Source organism: Callorhinus ursinus, unplaced genomic scaffold, assembly GCF_003265705.2.
Source record: "Callorhinus ursinus isolate GAN/ISIS: 27379988/994484 unplaced genomic scaffold, GSC_fseal_2.0 scaffold57, whole genome shotgun sequence".
In the NCBI taxonomy this organism is placed as follows: domain Eukaryota; kingdom Metazoa; phylum Chordata; class Mammalia; order Carnivora; family Otariidae; genus Callorhinus; species Callorhinus ursinus.
The window spans coordinates 6,309,324-6,330,355 of NW_027397119.1; the positions used below are offsets into that span (position 1 = coordinate 6,309,324).

General features: G+C 40.7%; 1 protein-coding gene and 1 pseudogene across 2 annotated transcripts; one reads left to right on the forward strand and one right to left on the reverse strand.

The window, feature by feature from the left end:
- Nucleotides 1-3,813: 3,813 nt before the first annotated feature.
- LOC112811154 (large ribosomal subunit protein uL24-like) lies at nt 3,814-5,935 on the reverse strand (annotated as a pseudogene).
- Nucleotides 5,840-19,580, forward strand: TMEM183A (transmembrane protein 183A). 2 transcript variants are annotated; one of them, XM_025855194.2, is made up of 8 exons: nt 5,840-6,042; nt 6,237-6,326; nt 7,160-7,327; nt 11,927-12,083; nt 13,067-13,247; nt 15,658-15,738; nt 17,254-17,409; nt 18,876-19,580. In XM_025855194.2, the coding sequence occupies exons 1-8, from the start codon at nt 5,934-5,936 to the stop codon at nt 19,059-19,061; spliced, it is 1,128 nt and encodes a 375-aa protein (XP_025710979.1). In that variant the 5' UTR covers nt 5,840-5,933; the 3' UTR covers nt 19,062-19,580. The 2 variants fall into 2 exon arrangements, with proteins under 2 accessions (XP_025710979.1, XP_025710978.1); XM_025855193.2 differs by having other exon boundaries at nt 5,841-6,042; nt 11,924-12,083.
- The last annotated feature ends 1,452 nt before the right edge of the window (nt 19,581-21,032 follow it).

Consider the following 21,032-nt stretch of genomic DNA (forward strand, 5'->3'; position numbering starts at 1 on the left):
TGATGCTTGATCAAACCTCTTCAGTTAGTAACAATTCCTTCTTATCTGGTCCCATTTTGTACTAAAGCATGGTTTAGTAAGTTAGCACCGCGGTTCCCAAACTTTGTAGGGCCCATAACAATTTACAAAAGCAGAGTAGTACACTTACTTGGACTGATACCCATCCTAAACAAAGCATATTAAGAGAATACAGGTTAAAGGAGAAGAACAAAGAGCTGCTTTTTTTTTTTTTTAAGATTTTATTTATTTGACAGAGAGAGAGAGACATAGCGAGAGAGGGAACACAAGCAGGCGGAGTGGGGAGAGGGAGAAGCAGGCTTCCCGCCAAACAGGGAGCTCGATGCGGGGCTTGATCCCAGGACCCCAGGATCATGACCTGAGCTGAAGGCAGACACTTAATGACTGAGCCACCCAGGCGCCCCGAACAAAGAGCTTCTTAACTGTGAGAGCGGCCAGATAATAAGAGAACTGAGAATGTGAAAGGCCATGGAGTAGAGGGTTTCAAGGAGGATGGGATCTCCATAGAAATACAAGAAAGAGAACTCAGAAAATACAATTAGGAGGTCATTGGTGACCCTGGAGTAACCGTCAATGAACAAATGAGCTTTGAAGCCAGAGTTCAAAGATACCAGAAATGATTAGGTGCTAAAGAAAGACCACAGGTAAAAGCTGTATTTACTAGGCGTGAATGGTAGACAGAGGAGGGATCAGTGTTTGGCATAGGTGTTTTTTTTTTTTTTAATGATTTTATTTTTACGTAATCTCCACACCCAACACAGGGCTCAAACTCACAACCCAGAAATTAAGAATCATACGCTCTACTGACTGAGCCAGCCAGGCACCCTTGGCATAGATGTTTTCAATACAGAATAGACTTGTGCATGATTGGAAACTAGACAAAAGAGCTTATAGATAGGAAAAATATATTCATTTTTATAATTCCTGATGTGTTTAGTTTAGCAATTTTCAAGTTTTATTAGGCCCCAAAAATCTTGATCCTGTAATGAGGCTATATTGCCCCCATGTGGTATAGGCCGCCCAGCAACTTCATTCTAAACCAGGAATTGACAAACTTGCTGTAAACAGTAAATATTTTAGATTTGAGTAAAAGTAGCCACAGATACACATAAACAAGTAGGTGTGACCATGTTCCACTAAAACTTTATTTTCAAAAGTAAGCAGGGGATAGATTTGTCCTGTAGCCACTAGTTTGTTCACTCTTGATCTAAACCTCAATATTTGGGCTGAACATTAAAGTTATCTGGGGGTCTTTTTAAAAAAATGTGAGTGCCCAGGCCCTACCTCAGACTTATTGAATAAGAACCTTTGGTTGTGGGGCTAGGTAACTGGTACTTTGTGAAATCCCATCAGGGATCCATTGTGTAACCAAGGTTGAGAATTACTGATTCAAACCAGTAAGTTTCTAGTTTTAAGTACAAATGATAATGAATTTCATCAAGTGGTTATTATATTCCAGGTGCTGAGCTAAGAGCATTCCATATATTATCTTATTTAATCCTCACAACTCTATTAATTGGGTACAGTTATTATGCCCATTTTATAGATAAGAAAACTAAATTTTAGTGAGATTAAGTAATTTGTTCAAGGTTGAGGGTACAGAATATGCCACCCCCAAATATGCCACTTTGGCATAAAGATTATTTTAAGCTAAGGGTATCTGAGATTCAACAGCTGCAGAAACAAAAGGCTTTTTAGAGCTTTCCCTCTCTGACTAAAAGCAACAACTTCTGGGAAATAAGACTACCATAAATTCTTCTTGAGGACAGATCTACTCCCAGAAGGAAGGATGAGAATGAAATAGAATGAAAATAAGAATGAAAAAGAATGAGAATAAAACCTACCTTAAATCCTTTATTTAGGGAAGTTTTATGGTCCGAAAGGAGACAAAAAGACCACTTGAACCAAGATAGAAAACCACTGTCACAAATTTTCTTATTTCCTGTTTGTTCTCCTGAAAATCCATTTATCTTTCCAAAAAGTCATTAGTTTTCCTCTAAGTGCCTTTCTCCTCCTCCCTTTCACCTATTAAGATGGTATATAAACCCCAAACCTAATAATCTCTTTGAGTTATTCATCACTGATGTCTCCCATGTGTGTGCATGTTGCACATGTCAATAAACCGATATTTACCTCATGTTAATCTGTCTTTTGTCAGTTTAATTTGCAAGACTCCAGGAACAAAACCTAAGAGGGTAGAAGAAAAGTTTGTTTTTTCCCTCACTTACAAGGTCATGTAGCTATTAAAAGGAGGAACAGGGATTTAAACCCAGACATCTGCTTCTAGAAACTGAGCTCCCCATTACTAGACTACTCTATTTATTTTTAACTGAAAAAAAACCTTCATCTTAAATTATTTTACCACACACTGTATTTTAAATAAAGTATATAAAAAGTCACAAGCACTTTTCTCCAGATTTAAGTTAATGTACTTTTTCTAGTGCCACTGAATCTTATTTTGAATCAGATCCTTCACATATCTTGTCTACAGTTTTGGCACATTACAGAAATGTATCAAGTACCCTTTCAGTTTGTTTTCTGTCCTATACATTTTCCCCCTCTTGGCCACTGTTTGACTCCACATCTGTTTAGGCTATTAATATTATTCAAAGGCAAAGCTTTCATATGATTTCCTTTATTTTAGAGGTAATATGGTACAGCGATTTTACATATGAGCTTTGAAGCCAGACAATCCTGAAGCCAGAGAATCCAGTTTGAATTCTGCACTGTCACTGCATGGTAAGTACTCAGTAAATATCAGCTAGTATTCTACCACTTTAATCAACTAGAATGTGTGTCTTGTTTCAATTTCTCTCTTCATGCAGAAGCAAAGAGGACCTTAGTCATCTAAGGTGCCTTTAAATAACAGTAACACTACGATTTTAACTAACACCACCACAAGAGCTGACATTTATTGAGTGACTACTACGTATTATTTTAAATACTTTCCAATAGATTAATTATTTCAATAACCCTATAAAGCAGGAGTTATCACTATCTTTAGTTTATAGAATGGAAACTGAGGCCCAGGGAGATTAAGTAACTTTTCCAATGTCACATGGATAAGAAGTGGCAGAGATATTTTCTGAACCCAGGTAAGTCTGGCTTCAGAATCCACACTCTTTATTACTTTTCTATACTGCTTTATACTGCTTCCTATAAGAAATGCTACTGTTATGTATTTCTTTAAATCAGAAGAAATAATCTTCCAGTCTCCAAAACAATGGTTCCTAGGCTTAGGACTTCATAGGCTAAAATTTAAAAGAAGATTCTGATAAACAGCATAGATTTGCCACTTTTAAGTTTTGACAAGAAAGGACCTCAAACTACCAACCACTACTACTATCATTTACTATTAGTCCAAAATAAAGGGGGACTTAATACCCCAAAAGTAGGATGGATAAACTTAGAAAGAGAGCATCCTAATGCTATATGTATTCATTCCTATTGTCCTTATTAAACTTTCCACTTTGTTGAGGACAAAGACTTTAGAACAATCTCCTTCCTTCTTCCTAATACTAGGTTAATAGCTAGATGCTACTTGCATTTATTTATTTATTTATTTATTTATTTATTTATTTATTTATTTATTTTAACGGTTTTTTTTTTTTAAAGGTTTTATTTATTTATTCATGAGAGACAGAGAGAGAGAGAGAGAGAGAGAGAGGCAGAGGGAGAAGCAGGCTCCCAAGGAGCAGGGAGCCCGATGCGGGACTCGATCCCAGGACTCTGGGATCATGACCTGAGCCGAAGGCAGACGCCTAACCATCTGAGCCACCCAGGCGCTCTATTTTAACAGTTTTTATTTCAAGTCGCATATAAGATTACTTTACTCCTGCATCTTCTCAATTGTTTCTTCCTTATATTTGCCCTTTTCCTTTCCTACTTGGCGAGATTTGGCTTTACGTTCAAGGATCTTTTTGTGGTCTTTGTCCAGTTTTAGTCTGGTGATAACCACCTTGCTAGGGTGAATGCCCACATGGATGGTTGTGCTGTTTGCCTTCTCTCGCTGCACTCGTTCAATGTAGATGATGTACTTCTTCCTGTAAACCTGGACTACTTTGCCAATCTGCTGACCTTTGTAGTATCCTTGCACAACCTACACTTCATCATCCCTTCGGATGGGCATGGATCGAATGTTGTACTTCTGTCTCAGCTCTTGGGAAAGAGGGAAAGACATGATCTTCCTGCGAATGTGGGAAGGTGCACTGAAATGCCGTTTTCGGTTCTTGCTCTGGTCAGAAGTCACAAAGGGATTAAACTTCGTTTTGGCCGCTGGCGCTTCAGCGATGGCCCCAAGAGGGAAGAGCTAGATGCTACTTGCATTTAGATGTAACAGCTCTTTTAGTAACGTTTACAACTTGTCTTTCTAGAAAGAACCTGTATTTTGGATCTGGAAACTAACAGTGGTATTAATGAAAAGTTGTTGCTTTTTAATAGAAAGTGGAATAAAAGATCTATAGGCATTTTGTTCCACTAAAGTGGCCAAAGGACTTAACAGTCTGAGTGGCCTTATTTCTCATTCTTGAAATTTTGAAAGGTGAAATAAACAGTTTTGGGATTAGCACTTCTTTCATTCCAATGCATTAAACTTGTACTGCGTACCAATGAAAATGAGAACATTTCACTTAAAACCTTTAAGTTTGCAACAGTGACAGCATTTTAATGGGCTTTTTATCTTTTGCACCTTTGATTCTCTCTGGAGACCTGATCCCTGAGTGCTTTCAGCAAATTGCCTCATCAGCAGAAATCTACATGAATACTGGCCTTATTAATTTTATATTGATAACATTGTGAAATGAGAAGGCTCAGTGCTTACCAATTGCATTTTGAACTTGACAACAAACGTGAATTACGTATACATGGAAAAATTATTGGAAACAATTTTCTTTTAGTTAACAGTCTATTGGACCTTGCTTTATGTTACACCTTTAGATAAATTAAATTTGAATGGTTCACAATTATAACCGATTATATTCAGCTTCAATTATAATTCCTAATTGATTCAAGCCTATTAGCACAATGTTAGTAAAAGGCAGTGGTTTGCTCCTAATGAACTTTTATGTATTAGGTAATCACTAAAATCACTAGTCATTAAAAACAGGACTCTCCTAAATTTCTTACGGTGGATCCAGCAGGTTGGATGTCTGGGTTCTCAAGACCTGGATTAGCATCTTTTGAGAACTGCAAGGAAGTTAGCACAAAGAACATAACTCAGAACACTAGATAGCTTCTTATTCGTACTGGCGCTACCAGTCCAGGGTCCTGCTCCCTCACAGTTCTGAAATCTACGCTCAGTGACTTTTTTCTTTCTCAATACAAAGGAATGACCATTTTCTTTCCTCATCGATCCTTCTAGTGTTTTGTTTGGAGGATGGTGGTACATCGAAAAACTTCTGAGAACCCCTCCCTCCATTTTGAGAATTCAGAACTTTATAGCTTCTGTATAAGATAAGAAATTAGAGTGAAGACTCTTACTCATGTTGGAATAGCAAGCACGAAGGCGGCAACGTACGGACATTTGGGTGCTGAAGTGAACCTGGTGTGTGGACAGAGGCGGTAGCTGAAAAATCGTGGAGACCAGGGTGCAAACTCAGTTCTAGTCAACGCGAGCGTGGGTTCCAGGTCTGAGATACCAATCACCTCACAAGAGGTGCGGCGAAATTCCACACTACCCAGAACAACAGCAATCCAGACACACGTTGACCCCTACGGAACTCCGCTGCCGGTGATCTGTAGGCGCTGGATGATGACGTACTCCGCAGACCAGGCGGTGATTGGTTTCCGAATGGGGCGTCGACTGCCAACGCGACGCGGGGCAGTCCTCGCGAGAGCTGCGGACTCCGGTGCGGGATGGCCGCTGAGCCGGGCGGAGCTGGCGCGCGGCTCCCGGAGCCGGCTCTCCGGACCAAGACATGGCCCGGGGGCCCGGCCTGCTAGGCCGGCCTCGCCCCGACGCGGTCGCCATGCCCAAGAGAGGGAAGCGTCTCAAGTTCCGGGCCCACGACGCCTGTTCTGGACGAGGTGGGCGGGGGGCGGGGGCGTTGAAAGACGGTGCTGGCGGCAGGGAGGGGGCTGGACAGCGCCGAGGCGAGCGCTCGCTTGCCTGTAATGGGAGGGCGCTGGGGCTGGGGACCTGCAGTGAGCAGGAGGTCTTGGCGGAGAGGACGCTGACGGAGAGAAGGCTTCCTCTTTTGAGGGTTGTTCCTGTATTTCAGTGACCGTGGCGGATTATGCCAACTCGGATCCGGCGGTCGTGAGGTCTGGACGAGTCAAGAAAGCCGTCGCCAATGCTGTGCAGCAGGAAGGTAGGCTGCCGAAAGACTCAGGCCGGGAAGGCAGAACTAGGTGTTTTATTTTCCTGGAACTGCGCCTCAATGTTTTTCTTGCAAAAGCCTTTGGGCATTTTCCCATAAACGTGTTTGCTATCTTCAGTGGCCCCTCATGTATTCGGAGGAGGGGGAAGGGAGGATTAGCCAAGAGCAGTAGCGCTTTCTGTAGCAGAAATATTTTCTTTCTTTGCATCAAAAAAAAAAAAAAATCTTTGCGTACTCTTCTGTAGTTTCCACTGCTTTCTAATTGGTTGTTCATCTTTTTCCTGTGGTTCACATATATTCTCCACTTATTCTGCAGTTTGTTTCTTTGTGTAATAATCCTGAGGTATGCTTTTCCTTTTCTCTTGTTTCTCCTCCTTTCCAGCTTTTTACTCACAGGTACCTGACACTTGGGCTTTTATGACACTACTGTCTCCGACTTAGGAACAGGGTCAAATTGGCTTCATTTTCTCTCAAACATTGCTCCTCAGAATTTATACAAATGAGAATAGCATTTACTTTTTGTTTTTATCCTGCAGGGTTTATAGTGGGAGAATAATGCACTCCCTTTTTCTTCAGGTCTGAAGTTGACACTTTTAAGGAGTCAATCTCTGCAACTTTGGGGTCAGTTTGCCTATTGCTTTCCAGTTTTTAGTATTTAAAATGCTAAAATTTCTTTCTTTTTAGTTCTCACCTTTCTTTAGCAGACTGTCTCACACTATTGCTTCCCCCCCCTTTTTCCTTATCCTCATGGATGCTGATATCCTAAGTCATTTGTATTTCTGGATGGGACTCTGCCATCTCATTCTCCCCTTATTTTCTTCTAGTAAAATCTCTTTGTGGCTTGGAAGCCTCCCAGGTTCCTGCAGTGGAAGCTCTTTCTGGGGTTGGTGAGCCCTGTGACATCATTGACAGCAGTGATGAGATGGATGCCCAGGAGGAGAGCATCCGTGAGAGAACCGTCTCCAGAAAAAAGAAAAGCAAGAGGCACAAAGGTATAGGGCTTGTTTGCTTTTGGATTAGTCCTGTCTGTGGTGATAACTTGAAGCTGTTCACTTTCTCAGTAGCATAAGAGGTGATACCAGTGGAGAACCAGGGTTTGGATCTTAGTAGTGGGACAGGTTTAATATACCAGGGTTTTCTGTTTTGTCTAAAAATGAGAAGAAAGGAGATAGGTAAGAGTCAGATAGGGAAGATAGTCCAGTAGATTTCTGGAGCTGTAAGCTCAGCTATAGTAGCCATTCCTTGAGAACATGTCATTATTAGGTAAAAACCCATATGGTAACATGAAAACAAAAAGCCTTTGCATTTCCGGATTTCTGAACAGGTAAGGAATCAAAGATGTGACCAAATAAATGTTTTCCCAAGTATGTGGATTGTATGTAACCGATTTCATTTTAGCTGAAGCTAGATATTACTATGGACTTTAAGGTGCTCTGCAATTATTAATGTCTGCTTTATGTCTAACAGATACTGTGGGAAATAGAAAAGTATGTAATTTTATACCTAATGGCAATAAAACTCACACAAATGAAACAAAGAAAAATAAGCTAATAGAATATATAATATGCCAAACCTTCATGCAGTGGTTTGCTCTAAACTTAATGAATCAGACTTTCTTGGGGTAGTACCCAGAATAGCTTTTAAAGCTAAAGTGGTTCCAGTGGTCAGTTAGAGTTAGGGGAAGCTAATGTAATAAGTGATATATGTATTTTTGGTCTCAGATCTACCAGAACTTTTACCTGTACTTCAGAGTCAGGTAACAAATATTTGTATTTACTGAAATACATTGAAATAATTGATAATTAATGAACTGCCATCGCTTTGCTATTATGCCAATTATTGTCAGTGAGACTACTGTTTTCCGGAAGGCCAAAATTAATACATTCCTCATACTTCTTTGTTTTTTAATTTCTTTCTTGAAATCCCTACTCATCATCACCGTGCTATTAGAGATTTATCTTGCTCTGTTTTGTTTTTGGGCACACTCCATAGAACAGCTTACAGACTTTTAAAACATCCTTGTTGACATAAAATTCACTTTTTTAAAGTGTTCAATTCAGTGGTTTTAGTACGTTCACATGGTTGTGCAACTATCAACGTGATTTAAGTTTAGAACATTTCTATTACTCCAGACCTATTAGCATTATTCCTTATTCTCTCCCAACCCTCCCACTCCCCCGGCCCACCCCCCTGACCACTAATTTACTTTCTGTCTGTATAGATTTGCCTGCTCTGGACATTTCATATAAATGGAATCACAAATATGTGACCTTTTGTGTCTGGCTTTTTTCACTTAGCATGTTTTCAAGTTCATTCATTTTGTAGGATATATCAGCCCTTCAGTGTTTTTTCAGTTGGCTGTTTTGAATAATGCTGCTGTGAACACCCTTGGACAAGTTTTTGTATGGACATACATTTTCATTTTTGTTGGGTAGGAGTGAAATTGCTGAATCACATGATAACTCTAGTTTAACTCCTTGATTAATTGTCAGAGAGAGAGTGTGTATGTGTGTGTGTGTTGTATTTTAAAGATTTTATTTATTTGAGAGAGAGAGCATGAGAGAGCACAAGCCAGCAGGAGGGGCAGAGGGAGATTGAGAGGGAGAAGCAGACTTCCTGCTGACCAGGGAGTCCAACACGGGTCTCAGTCCCAGCACGCTGGGATCATGACCTGAGCTGAAGGCAGACACTTAATGAACTGACTGAGTCACCCAGGTGCCCTGCCGGTGTGTTTTTTGAGGTTTGCATTCTGCATTCCACCAGCAGTGTGCGAAGAGTTCCAGTTTCTCTACATTCTCACCAACACTTGTATTGTCTGACTTTTTAAATCATAACCATCTTACTGGCTGTCAAGTGGTATCTCATGGTTTTGATTTGCATTTCTTTGATGGCTAATGATGTTGAGCATCTTTTCGTATGTGATTATTGCCCATTTTTATGTTCTTCAGAGAAGAAGAAATGTCTATTCAAATCCTTTGCCCATTTTTTTTTAAGATTTTATTTATTTGAGAGAGAGAGAGAAAGTGGGTGCAACAGAGAGAGCACAAGCTGGGGGTGGGGCAGAAGGAGAGGGGGAAGGAGAAGCAGACTCCTCGCTGAGCAGAGAGCCCAACATAGGACTTGATCCCAGGACTCTGAGATCATGACCTCAGCTGAAGGCAGATGTTTAACCGACTGAGCCACCTAGGCGCCCTCGTTTGCCCATTTTAAATTTGGGTTATCTTTTTATTACTGAATTGTGGGAATTCTTTGTATATTCAGGATACTAGTCACTTACTAGATATATGATGTGTGGCTTACACACTTGTAAGTATAATTCATCTTTTAGTTGTTTGCTCTGCTTTACTCCCATTAGGTTCCTTTGTTCTAGTCAGACTGGTCTTTTTTTCCCCCCTTCTTTCTTTTAGCTCCTTTTTAATGAAACGAATATAGAAGAAGAGAGAACAGTATAAGGAATCCCATCTAGCTCTTAACCCAGCATTAACACCTACTGACTCATGGCCATTTTTGTTTCAGCCACTATTCCCCCACCCCAACACACACACTGTGCATTATTCTGAAGTAATTTCCAAATATCCTATTATTATCTCTAAATGTTTTGGTAGTTCCCTCCAAAAGACAAATACTCTTTAATAAAAAAAAATTAATCATGTCTAAAAAAGTTTACAGTAATTTCTTGATAGCATCAAAATCCTGTTAAACTTTTCTCTTTATTGCCATCACATGTATTTTGTTTTTCTAAGTATCTGGGCTTCCTGTTAGCTGTTTATTTCAATTGGAATACTTTTGCTCTTAATCTGTACCTATCAAAGTTCTTTCTGTCCTTCATGGCTTATCTCTGTGGAGCTTTCTTTTACTGATTCCATTTCCTATGTTTTGAAATTTCTTAATGACGTTGTTTAAAACACTGACAATTATTCCTCATCAGTAATTACTGAGTTTTGTCCCTGAAGATAACATTTTTTAATAGCACTGTGCTTTGTAAAAGTCCTGATGGGTCTCAGTGGGAGAAATTCTGATAGTCATTTACCTTTTCCTTCAGAGAGAGACTTAATGTAGGAAAAGATGGGGCTCAAACATGTTAGGACTAAGCCTTCAGTGGTCACTGGAGATTACAGGGAAGATTAGGAACCAGAAAAGAGGATGTCATTTTAGAGGTACTGGTCTCTGTCATGAAGAACCTAATGCAATGACCTGTCTGAGTCATACTGCTGCAGTTAGCTCGAAAAGTAGAGGCAGCTTTGGGGAGGTAGTGTAGGATCTTTTCGCCCAGGAAACAGAAAGAAGAAAGCTGGTTTTTGGATAGTTCTGTGACTAGGTCTGAATTGCAGGTTAGAAGTAGGGTTTGCCCAGATGCAAGTGTCTTTATGGAGTGTGAGTTTTTACTTGGATCTGAGACACCGAGTGGACCTCAGGGTCAAGAGAATGAATCCTAACAAAGTCTGAAGGAGAAGGAGGTGGGGATACATTGTCACAGGGCTTCTTTGAGTACTGAACGCCCATGGCTGGGATCGTATGTCAAACTGGCAATGAAATGAGGAACTAGAAGGAAAGAAACTTCTACAGGCATTTACTGAGTAATGAAAATATACCATAACTTACTGGGTGTTTTATTGAGCTTGCACTTTGAGGTTTCCTCCTACCATCTTAAAATCAGTTGTTGTTTTTTGGGCGCCTGGGTGGCTCAGTTGGTTAAGCAACTGCCTTCGGCTCAGGTCATGATCCTGGAGTCCTGGGATCGAGTCCCACATCGGGCTCCCTGCTCAGTGGGGAGTCTGCTTCTCCCTCTGACCCTCTTCCCTCTCGTGCTCTCTCTCTCTCATTCTCTCTCTCTCAAATAAATAAATAAAATCTTAAAAAAAAAAATCAGTTGTTTTAAATGACTGAACTGAAGACAATGTTTGGTGGAAGGGGACCATGAGGGAAATCAGGGGCAGAGTTTATAGTGCAAAGCTGGAATTTAGAGTAGAAACCTGGGTCTGTTTACCTTTTTTTTTTTTTTAAAGATTTATTTATTTGAGAGAGCGAGAAAGAGAGAGAGAGAGAGAGTACATGAGAGGGGGGAGGGTTAGAGGGAGAAGCAGACTCCTCGCTGAGCAGGGAGCCCGATGCGGGATTCGATCCCGTGATTCCAGGATCATGACCTGAGCCGAAGGCAGTCGCTTAACCAACTGAGCCACCCAGGTGCCTTGGGTCTGTTTACCTTAACTAGTGGCAAGGTTATGTCTTCTTACTAGTAAAATGGGCACAGTAATATTTTCCTTATTTGTGTTGAAGAATTATTAGAATGGAATGATAGTAAAGTGTGCAAAACTTTGATAAACTTTGAAAACTTCAAAATAGTATGTGAATAGTTGTTAAAGAAAGGCCTTAAGAATGAGACCTGGTCACTTGGGCAACAGAGAGCAAAAGTTTCCAGCAGCTAGAAGAAGCAGGAAATGATGAGTCTGAGAGGCTTTGTTGGACCTATTTAAAACCATTTTCTTAACTGTGCAAGCCCTGGGAGAATTGAAATGATTGGGGATTTTTAGATATGTACATAATCGAAGGTCAAAGCTTATAGTTCTTTTTTTTTTTTTCTGTTTCAGAAGACCTGGACGGGGCTGGAGGAGAAGAGTATCCCATGGATATTTGGCTATTGCTGGCCTCCTATATCCGTCCTGAGGACATTGTGAATTTTTCTCTGATTTGTAAGAATGCCTGGACTGTCACTTGCACTGCTGCCTTTTGGACCAGGTTGTACCGAAGGTGCGACCACAGAGACTCACTCTGTTATCTGTGTAGCTGATTTCATTGCTGTTTGTGATTTGGAGCTACTCCCTGGATGGTGACCTCTTTTCATTTTCTCTACTCCATGCCTGGGCATGAGCCTAGCTTTGGACTCCTTGAGCCCCTCTCTAATTTAAGTTTGGTATTATTAATTTGTCCAGGTAATTGTCTTCCCTTTGGTTGCCCCCTCCCCCCATCCAGTATCCACTTTCAGCAAAAAATCTTGCTTCAGGTCTTAAAAAGAACTGTGCTTGACTTGTCTTCAGAAGTTTTTCTTAGCTAGAATTTTCGAAAGCTGTAGATGCCTATCTATTTATCTTTCTAACTGGATTAGTTGTTTCTTAGTTGGGTAGTTACCATGAAGTATCATAGTTTTTGTACTCATGCTGCCCTGTGTTTAGTTGTAGTGGTGAGGAGAGAGTGAATGATAGGATTAATAAGACAGCTAGCTTTTGATACCGGGCATAGAAGTGTAATGAAGATTATAAACTGTCAATTAGGATGGTGTGGGAAGGGATGTTGAAGTGGAAGGGTGTAGAGAACTTGCTGAGACCCGTGGTGGGAGAACCTGATGGTTCTTCAGTACACATTCCTTTTGAGCAACTGAAGTATATTGTACTGGTGTCACGTCCGAGACTTGCCATTTTTTAGAGTAAAATAGGATTTAAAATTTTAACATGGATGGAGGGCAGGATTATAAGGTATATGTGAAGTGGGTTTTGCATAGCAAAGAAGCAAAAGTAGCTGAGAAATGAAGGAGGTGTGATTTGTGTGTGTGTGTGTGTGTGTGTGTGTGTGTGTGTGTGTGTGTGTATATGTATGAGAGAACATTGGGGACAAGCTAACTACTGGCCAGTAGAATAGTATAATTAAATTGACACAGAGACCAGGAATCCTAGGAGACTGAGCTGGAGCAGGAGAGACAGGTCACATATTGGTAGGAGTAATGTGTCATATTTCAGGCACTACACGCTGGGTGCCTCTCTGCCTTTGCGCCTGCGACCAGAGTCAATGGAGAAGCTGCGCTGTCTCCGGGCGTGTGTGATCCGATCTCTATACCATATGTATGAGCCGTTTGCTGCTCGAATCTCCAAGAATCCAGCCATTCCAGAAAGCACTCCCAGCACATTAAAGAATTCCAAAGTAAGTGAGAATTATTGTTGGGGCCTAACTAATGGTATGGTGGGCCTGTTAATATGGCTTGTCTCCAGCTTCCTTGATGGGGAGGGCTAGGGCTGTTGGTCCCAGGCTGCCGGGGGCTAATGTAAACTTTCACTTCTCTAAGACATTCCTGCTCTGTTGGGCTGGCTTCTCTTCTCTTTACCTTAAAGCTTTCTTGTGCTTTTAGCATATTCTTTATTCTCTTTAATTTATTCTCATGCATTGTACATTGGACCACTTTAGATGATTTTGATGGTTTGGGTTAGGAAGAGCACAACTCAAATGGTAGATGTAAACTGCAAATCTTACAGGGTGCTGTAAATCATGATGCAAAGATATAACATGAACAGCTTAGTAATTTTCTTTTCCTAACGTGACCTTGATATCTGGGATTCTTCTTTCTTGTTGACCTCTTTAAAAGATTTTGGTGTAGACTTTAACATACGCTAAGTGCCCACTATTGCCAAGCTCTGGGCTAGGTTGTTTCAGAGACTATAACTCACAGACTTTAGCTCTCTAAAATTCTTCCTGTATCCTAGGCTATTTCTTATATCTTGGGATTTCTCCCGTAGCTTATATTCATACATTGTATTCAAGTGTTTGGCATTCTTCTGATTTGTAAATAGGTCTGTTAGCCTTTGATCCTTTCTCTCCTTTTCTCCATAATGAAGTGTCCAGTGAACCCACCTTTGCCAAACTATACCAGTACAACAGATATGATTACTTAGGCAAGTTGATGTCTCAGCCTATTTCTCCTTCAACCAATACCATTGTCTGAATTTTGTATCTTTTGTGTTAGTGGGTAATTTTTATTACTCTGTTCCTACCCCAAATCTGATGTTCTATAGCACTTTCTATTCTCTTCTGTTTTGTTTTTTGGATGTTCTGTAATGACTCTTCTCCCCTAGTTTAGCTCCTGTGTGATAATATTCCACCTGATACATACTGATCGAAAGGGTACTGTTGGTTTCAAAACTATCAGGGTTCCTTCGAGGGTTGCAAACTGAGATGGTCAGGGCCATGGGCTGAGCTCAATTTAATACCACACTAGCTGGTGGCTTTAGGGCAGGAGTAGAATGCGTGGCGACTAGCATTTCACCTAGCAGCTGCTTTTGCTAGTAATATGAGTGGACAGTGTATCATCTCACATTTGCAGTTTCCCTCCCCAGAAACATTTGATAGTATCAGACCAGCTATGATGAGGTGGGGATCATCCCAGAGCTAACCATGCCAGGTATGAATCAGTTGCTGGGAGTAGAGCAGCATTGGGCAGACTCCTCGTGCTCGACACATCCTAGCGGCTCCAGTGCACAATGCAAGTGCTACTGCCTAAATCGAAAATGCCCGTGTCTTCGTGTTCTTGTCACTGTATATTAACTTTTTAAAAGTAGATTATAAAAACCAAGGTGGTGATAACTAAGTTCTTAATCCAGACAGTAAGTCCAGGCCACCTGGCTGCTGCTTTTATGCCTTGCTAGAGATCTCTGGAGAGGATATGGGACCTGCAGTAACAGATGTCCCATGCACGGCCTTGCCACTTGTATAACCACAATCGCATGGCATTTAGGGAGTTGGCAGCATGCCTGAGGAAGTTGTCCCAGGTTCCTGGACTCCAGCTTTTCGTATTTGATTCTCCCTCTCTCTCTTTTCAATAGCATAGCTTGTATGGGACACTGGAGCCGCTGTGATGGCAGCAGAAGTATTTGCCCCTTAAAGCCAAGCCCATTATTTTTGATGGAACAGCGGGACGTACAGGGCATGTCTGAAGGGCAGGACAGCTGGCACGGCGGACGACCCACCCCTTATCCCCTGGGAGGTACTTAACTTCTTGTGTTACCCCTAGCTGTAGCCTGACTTTTATGGAGGGGCTTACTGTAGACAATTCAGCCCAGCTCTGTCATTTTCACACCGGCTCTCTGCTCCCAGAAGGTCCTGAGTGGCTTGCCCCCGTTCCAGGGACAGCCATCTCTGCCTGCCTTATGGCTTTGTTATCATCTTGCCTGGTGGCTGCTGGCTGCCCTTATATTTTCATATTTTCATATAGAGGAGTGGCTCGCTGACTGAGAGAATGTCCCAGTCTCTAGAGACCATGTTTCTGTCTTTAAAGATGAGAACAGTGGGGGTTGCCCTCAACAGCATCTGAGGTTGACTTATATCGGTCCCTCTTCTCTTTACTGAATAGCCCTGGGATTGTCTCTTTCCATGTTGCACCATTGTCAAATTGGGGGGGGGTCTCTATCTGTGCCAAAGTAAAATCTCAGCATTGGGACCATGGCTGGCCTTGGAGCTGTCAGACAGGTTTTTGCTGATTATTTTTTGTTACCTTACTTTGATTTTTTCCTTTTCTATCATTTATTTATTTTCGGTTTATTTTATTTTTATTTTCTTACAGTGCTTACTTTTCTGGTGCAGAAAGATTGTTGGGAACAGACAGGAACCAATGTGGGAATTCAACTTTAAGTTCAAAAAACAGGTATGTAGTCATATCTTCTCTTTGTTTTTCAGGTAGTATGTTGTTCTAATAAATTTCACTAGGCATAAAATTGTCTTATTGAAATCAAATAGTACACATCAAAATTTATGATAACGCCATGAAAAGAAAAGGTAGAAGGAACTATTCTGTAAGAAAGAGACAGCAGTATAATAGCTGAATGAGTGGGTACTGGATCAGGGAACAAAGGGCTATAAAAGACACTTGGGACAATTCAGGAGATTTGAGTATGCTGTAAATGTTAGATGACATGAAATTGTTGTTAATTTCTCAGGTGTGATAATGATACTGTGGTTATATGTGTCTTTATTCATGCTGAATAGGGGTGGAGCGTCAGTGCTCCTTTCAGATGGCTTTGTCCCCTTTACCATCTTACACATACATAAAATGAGAGGTGGGAGGAGGGAAAGCAAATGTGAAATGTCTAACGGTAGAGGGTATACAGGAGTTTTTTGCACTATTTTATTAACTTTCTGTATAGTTGAAGACTTTCTAAAGATGGGAAAAAGGGGAAAACTTGTTTTAACAGTGTACTGAGGTTATTTGCCTATAATTTTTTTGTTTTTCAAAGCAAAGCTATTTGCAGACAACAATAATTTGTATGGTTTTATACCTGAGGCCTTTCGGGGAAGTCATGAGGAAAGGGACTGCTGCCAGGAGGCTATTTATAAGAAGAATAGATAGTATTCTACTCCGTTTCTGCCTTTTGCTTAGACTGTACCTGAGATCTTGGCCACAGTGAGGATCTACTTTGCTTGCCTTTACTTCTTATCCTCAGTAGCTCATTTCTTCCTTCTGTCTCCCCTACTTAGTATCTCACTGAGGAGACACGTTACGAATAAGATTAGTTATCCCTCACTTGATGAGTTACAGATAAGTTTGTAATTAAAGTGAATCATATTTTTCCATTGATTTTTCATAAACATGGCTTTAGGGAAGAATTTTGGTTTCTAGTCATTTGATTTTAATAAGATGTCTTCAACTGTGATATACATTAGATGGTGGTGGTAAGTCCACCATAGGACCTTTCTGGGAAGGGGCTGCAGGGTAGTCTCAGCAGTGTTCAAGCTGAGAGCAGAATTAACTGCAGGAAGGTGAATGCTCAGATTCTTTAGTTCTGAGACTTGTGGTTCTTTTATTTATGGTGCCTAGAATTAGATGGCCACTTCTGCTTCTATCCCTTTTGTGCAGCAGATGTCTTTTGGAGTCCAACGAGTCACGAGGAATTTGCGATCTTTCAAACATTGGGGAGCCTCTGATAGAACTATATGTTTCCATTTTTTGCCAGATGCCAGGAAATACCGTCTAAATGAAGCATATGCCGACTACCACATTGCTTATCCAGATGTGTTTCCTCTTCTTTCAAAGGGCAGGTTTTCCTTGATCTGTATAGAAACCAGTATGTATATAAAGAGAACCATAGGATTTTCACTGGTGGAGTCTTAGAGCCATCAACATTTCCTCTAAGCCATTCGAGTAATTTTCAGTTCTCTTTAGTCCCCTAGATTAAAGAGCAAGTGTGTGGGAGGGTTGCAGCCTCCCATTCAGTATGAAGACGTTCATACCAACCCAGACCAGGACTGCTGCCTACTGCAGGTCACCACCCTCAATTTCATCTTTATTCCAATTGTCATGGGAATGATATTTACCCTGGTAAGTGGAAACAGAATGCCACCCTTCTTTTGTAGACTCTCACTATACCTAGGTTTTGAAAGAAATTTGTAAATTTAACCATTGAGGAAGAAATCTTTGAAGTATAATTTTTTAAAAAAGTTTGAAAGCAGACTTGTATATGAGAAATGGAGTTAATTATGTCTGAATATTTTATCTCTGTTTCCTTCTTATAGTAAAGGGAATGTTTTTGCATCTTTTTTGTAGTGATCATTAATATTTGAGAAACAATATCCTTTCAGGGATAATAATGAGGCTTATATGTGAGCACTGTATTTCAGGACCTCAGGCTTGCTTGTGGTGTCGTAAATGGAATACTAAAATGTAAGGTGACCAGCTCTGTCCCTTATGTGATGATGACTATTCAAGCCTTAGCTAAGAATTAGATTAGTAAATAACAAATATGTCTCTGGCATGTTTTCCAGGTTTTTAAAATTTTCAACTGGATTGACAACTTGAGAGTATCTGCAGTTTATCTTCTCTGTCCTTTAGGCTTATGTTCAGAGATACTTGGGGTTCCCCCCTCTGCACTGAAAATAGATTTGTTCTTGTTTATATATCTTTTCATTCATTCATTCATTCATTTGAGAGAGAGCGAGCAAGAGAGAGAATAAGAGGTGGGGTGGGAGGTGCAGAGGGAGAGGGAGAAGCAGATTCCCCACTGAGCAGGGAGCCCCATGCAGGGATCAGTCCTGGGGCTCCAGGATCATGACCTGAGCCCTGAAGGCAGATCCTTAACTGACTGAGCCACCCAGGCGCCCAGCTTTATTCTTTTTTTAATGGTAAAATAAATAATGCATACTTCATGGAAAGAATTTAAATAATACATAAATACGTGGAAAAAGTAAAGGTGACCTACACTTTTACTGGCCTCTAACTATGACCCTTTTGGGAACTGTTCTTTAATGTATCTGTTGTTATGTACTTGTATATACCCACTCTCTTAAATAATTTTGTTTAATTGAGATTATACTATTTATGCTGTTTGGGTTGTTAGGCACCTCTCCCCTCCCTCTAGGTTAAGTCACATTAGTGACCTAGTAATATACTTATATTCCATAGACTTCATATTCACATAATTCTGTTCAGACCAGCATATACATAAACAGATTTAGAGAATTTGTGGTTTATTTTACCAAAAATGTGATCAGACGTATGTTTCATGCATCTTGTTTGACTCGCTTAACAATATCTCATCAGAACCCCTTCAAGTCATTTTGTAGAGTTCTAACCCAGTTTTTAAAAAATTGGCTTCAGTGCTAGTCTGTGTGCATGCATCCTAATTTATTCAGCCATTTGAGAGGCTTTCTTTAGCATAGTTTAAATATGAAGAATTTCATTTTGTGGTCTAGCCGGTGTAAATTTTGTCTAGACTGTCTTATTTCAGAGTGAGCCGTGGGAAAACAAGGTTGTTTAATTTGGGTACTGAATTTGCTTTTCCCTCCTAGTTTACTATCAATGTGAGCACGGACATGCGGCATCATCGTGTGAGACTGGTGTTCCAAGATTCTCCTGTCCATGGTGGTCGGAAACTGCGCAGTGAACAGGGTGTGCAAGTCATCCTGGACCCAGTGCACAGCGTTCGACTCTTTGACTGGTGGCATCCTCAGTATCCGTTCTCCCTGAGAGCCTAGTTACTGCTTCCTGTCCCTGAGGGCAGCCCTGAACTAGGCCAGTCCATTAGTAATCAGATTCCAGTTTGGAAGGGGTGTCTGGATTGTATATCTGGTTAGTAATGCACATGCTCTTCCGGTTCCCGGGGCTCCTCTTAGGGGAAGGAGAAGGATTGAATCAAGAGGAAAAACAACTATGATTTATAAACGTATTTTAAAATGTAAAAATTTGCATTTGAAAGGAGAAACCTGGCCCTATTTTCTGTGTTAAACCCCATTTGGTGCTATTGAGTTTGTTCTTTATTCTTTTATCCCAGCAAAAATGGATGATCTTGCTCTAGGGAGAAATTAAACTCATCCATCTCCAAACAAGGACGTTTCAGCATTCCCTTGCGATCAGAGAGGAGCCTCCGAGGCCTGAAATTGTTGCTACGGTTGCTTCCCATTAAGCTGCCCCTCAAATTCAAGTGAATATTTTCTCTTCTCCCTTTACCCTTCTCCAGAAATAAAGCAGGTGACAGGGTTTTCAGAATCTTACAAGATTGACTTGTGTATCTTTCTTTAAAAATACTTTTTGGATATTTATTGCGTAAATATTCTTTGGCCGATTTTGGATTTTAGGTATTTTTTTTGCATGAGGTTTGATGGTGGTGGCGGTGATGACTTTGTGCCCTTGGTACTGTACTAGGAACTTTACGTAGTATCTCTAGTTCTCATGACCCTGCAAGTGGGTGGTGATACTGTTCCCACTCTGTAGTTGAGAAAACTGCATCAGTGACTTACCCAAGGCCATATGGCCAGGGCTCTTTGCTATATCACAGTTAAAAAAGTTCAGTTTCATTCGCTGTGGTAGATGGTGGCAAAAGGGAGTAGGCAGAGTGTACATAGATAAGAAAGTAAAAGCGTGAGTAAAAATTTGATCGTGATATACCTTATCCCTAATCAGCCTAAAAGGTATATAAGATTGATGAAAGAGCCTTTGAAATATGTTTCTAAGTAAATTGTAAAGCTAACCAAGAAAGGCAGGAAGGTTAAGAAGGATAATGATATTTTCATTGAGTTGTTAGAAAGGCATTTATTATGCTGAAGGTCATTTAAAAAAAAAAATGCATCCCATATTGAAAGTAGGCTCCTGAACTATAAACACTTAGTGACCTTCTTCTGCTCTGCCTGGCCCTGTGCTGCCTGTCATCCTGTGTGCCTACAGGAGCCTGGCCTTTCATCCCTGCAGAAATGCTAATGTCCTGTTAGAGGACTTGCTGTAGCTGGTGGACTCTGAGAAGAGGATCACGGGTGGGATTTTGGTTTTATTTTGTGTTTGCTGACAAGATAACCTTACTACTTGTCCTCCCTTCTCAGCCCTCCCAAGTTAGCCAGTGAGCTGGGTACTAGCCGGATGTTGCCATGAGATGGGCATTAATATATTCTTAAAACATGAAAATCTTGTGGGGGCAGTTATTATCACAAACCAAACTGTTAAATTAGTGTGTGGTTTTTCTTTTTTTTCCTTAATCATCCTCCCTAACCCCTGCTATTTAAAGAATATTCTTAGGAAGCAGCTGCTTTATACTGCTGCTAACAGTTAAATGTTACCCCGCACTGAGGGTGGTACTCAAAGCTGTTCACACGAAAGTGAGCCTTGGTCAGTGAAAATCAGAATTTGGGCATGTAAATGATAAACAAAAGAACCCAAAGACAATAAGCACCCTGGACAGTAAGTACCTTTCACAAGCAAAAGTTGCTTCTTTGAGGCAGAAGGAGAGAAGCACAGAGTTCTGGTTCCCTGGACTGAAGATGCCATGAAGTAGAAGGGAATTATTCTGGTGGATCGATGTCCTCCCCCGATTTGGGAGGTACCTTTAAAAGGGCAGTGAAATTAATTGGTTTAATAATTGTGTTCTGACTCAACTTCTAAGTTTTCATATTAAACCTTATGATGATGATAGATACAATATTAGGTATTGTCTCAGCTGTTCTCTTAGCTTGATATTG

Excerpts from the sequence above, each read along its gene's own strand:
- TMEM183A (XM_025855193.2), top strand. The coding sequence starts at position 5,934 with ATGGCCCGGGGGCCCGGCCTGCTAGGCCGGCCTCGCCCCGACGCGGTC. Across the intron at positions 12,084-13,066 it reads TGGACCAGGTTGTACCGAAG|GCACTACACGCTGGGTGCCT; the intron begins GTGCGACCACAG and ends GTCATATTTCAG. Across the intron at positions 13,248-15,657 it reads GCACATTAAAGAATTCCAAA|TGCTTACTTTTCTGGTGCAG; the intron begins GTAAGTGAGAAT and ends ATTTTCTTACAG.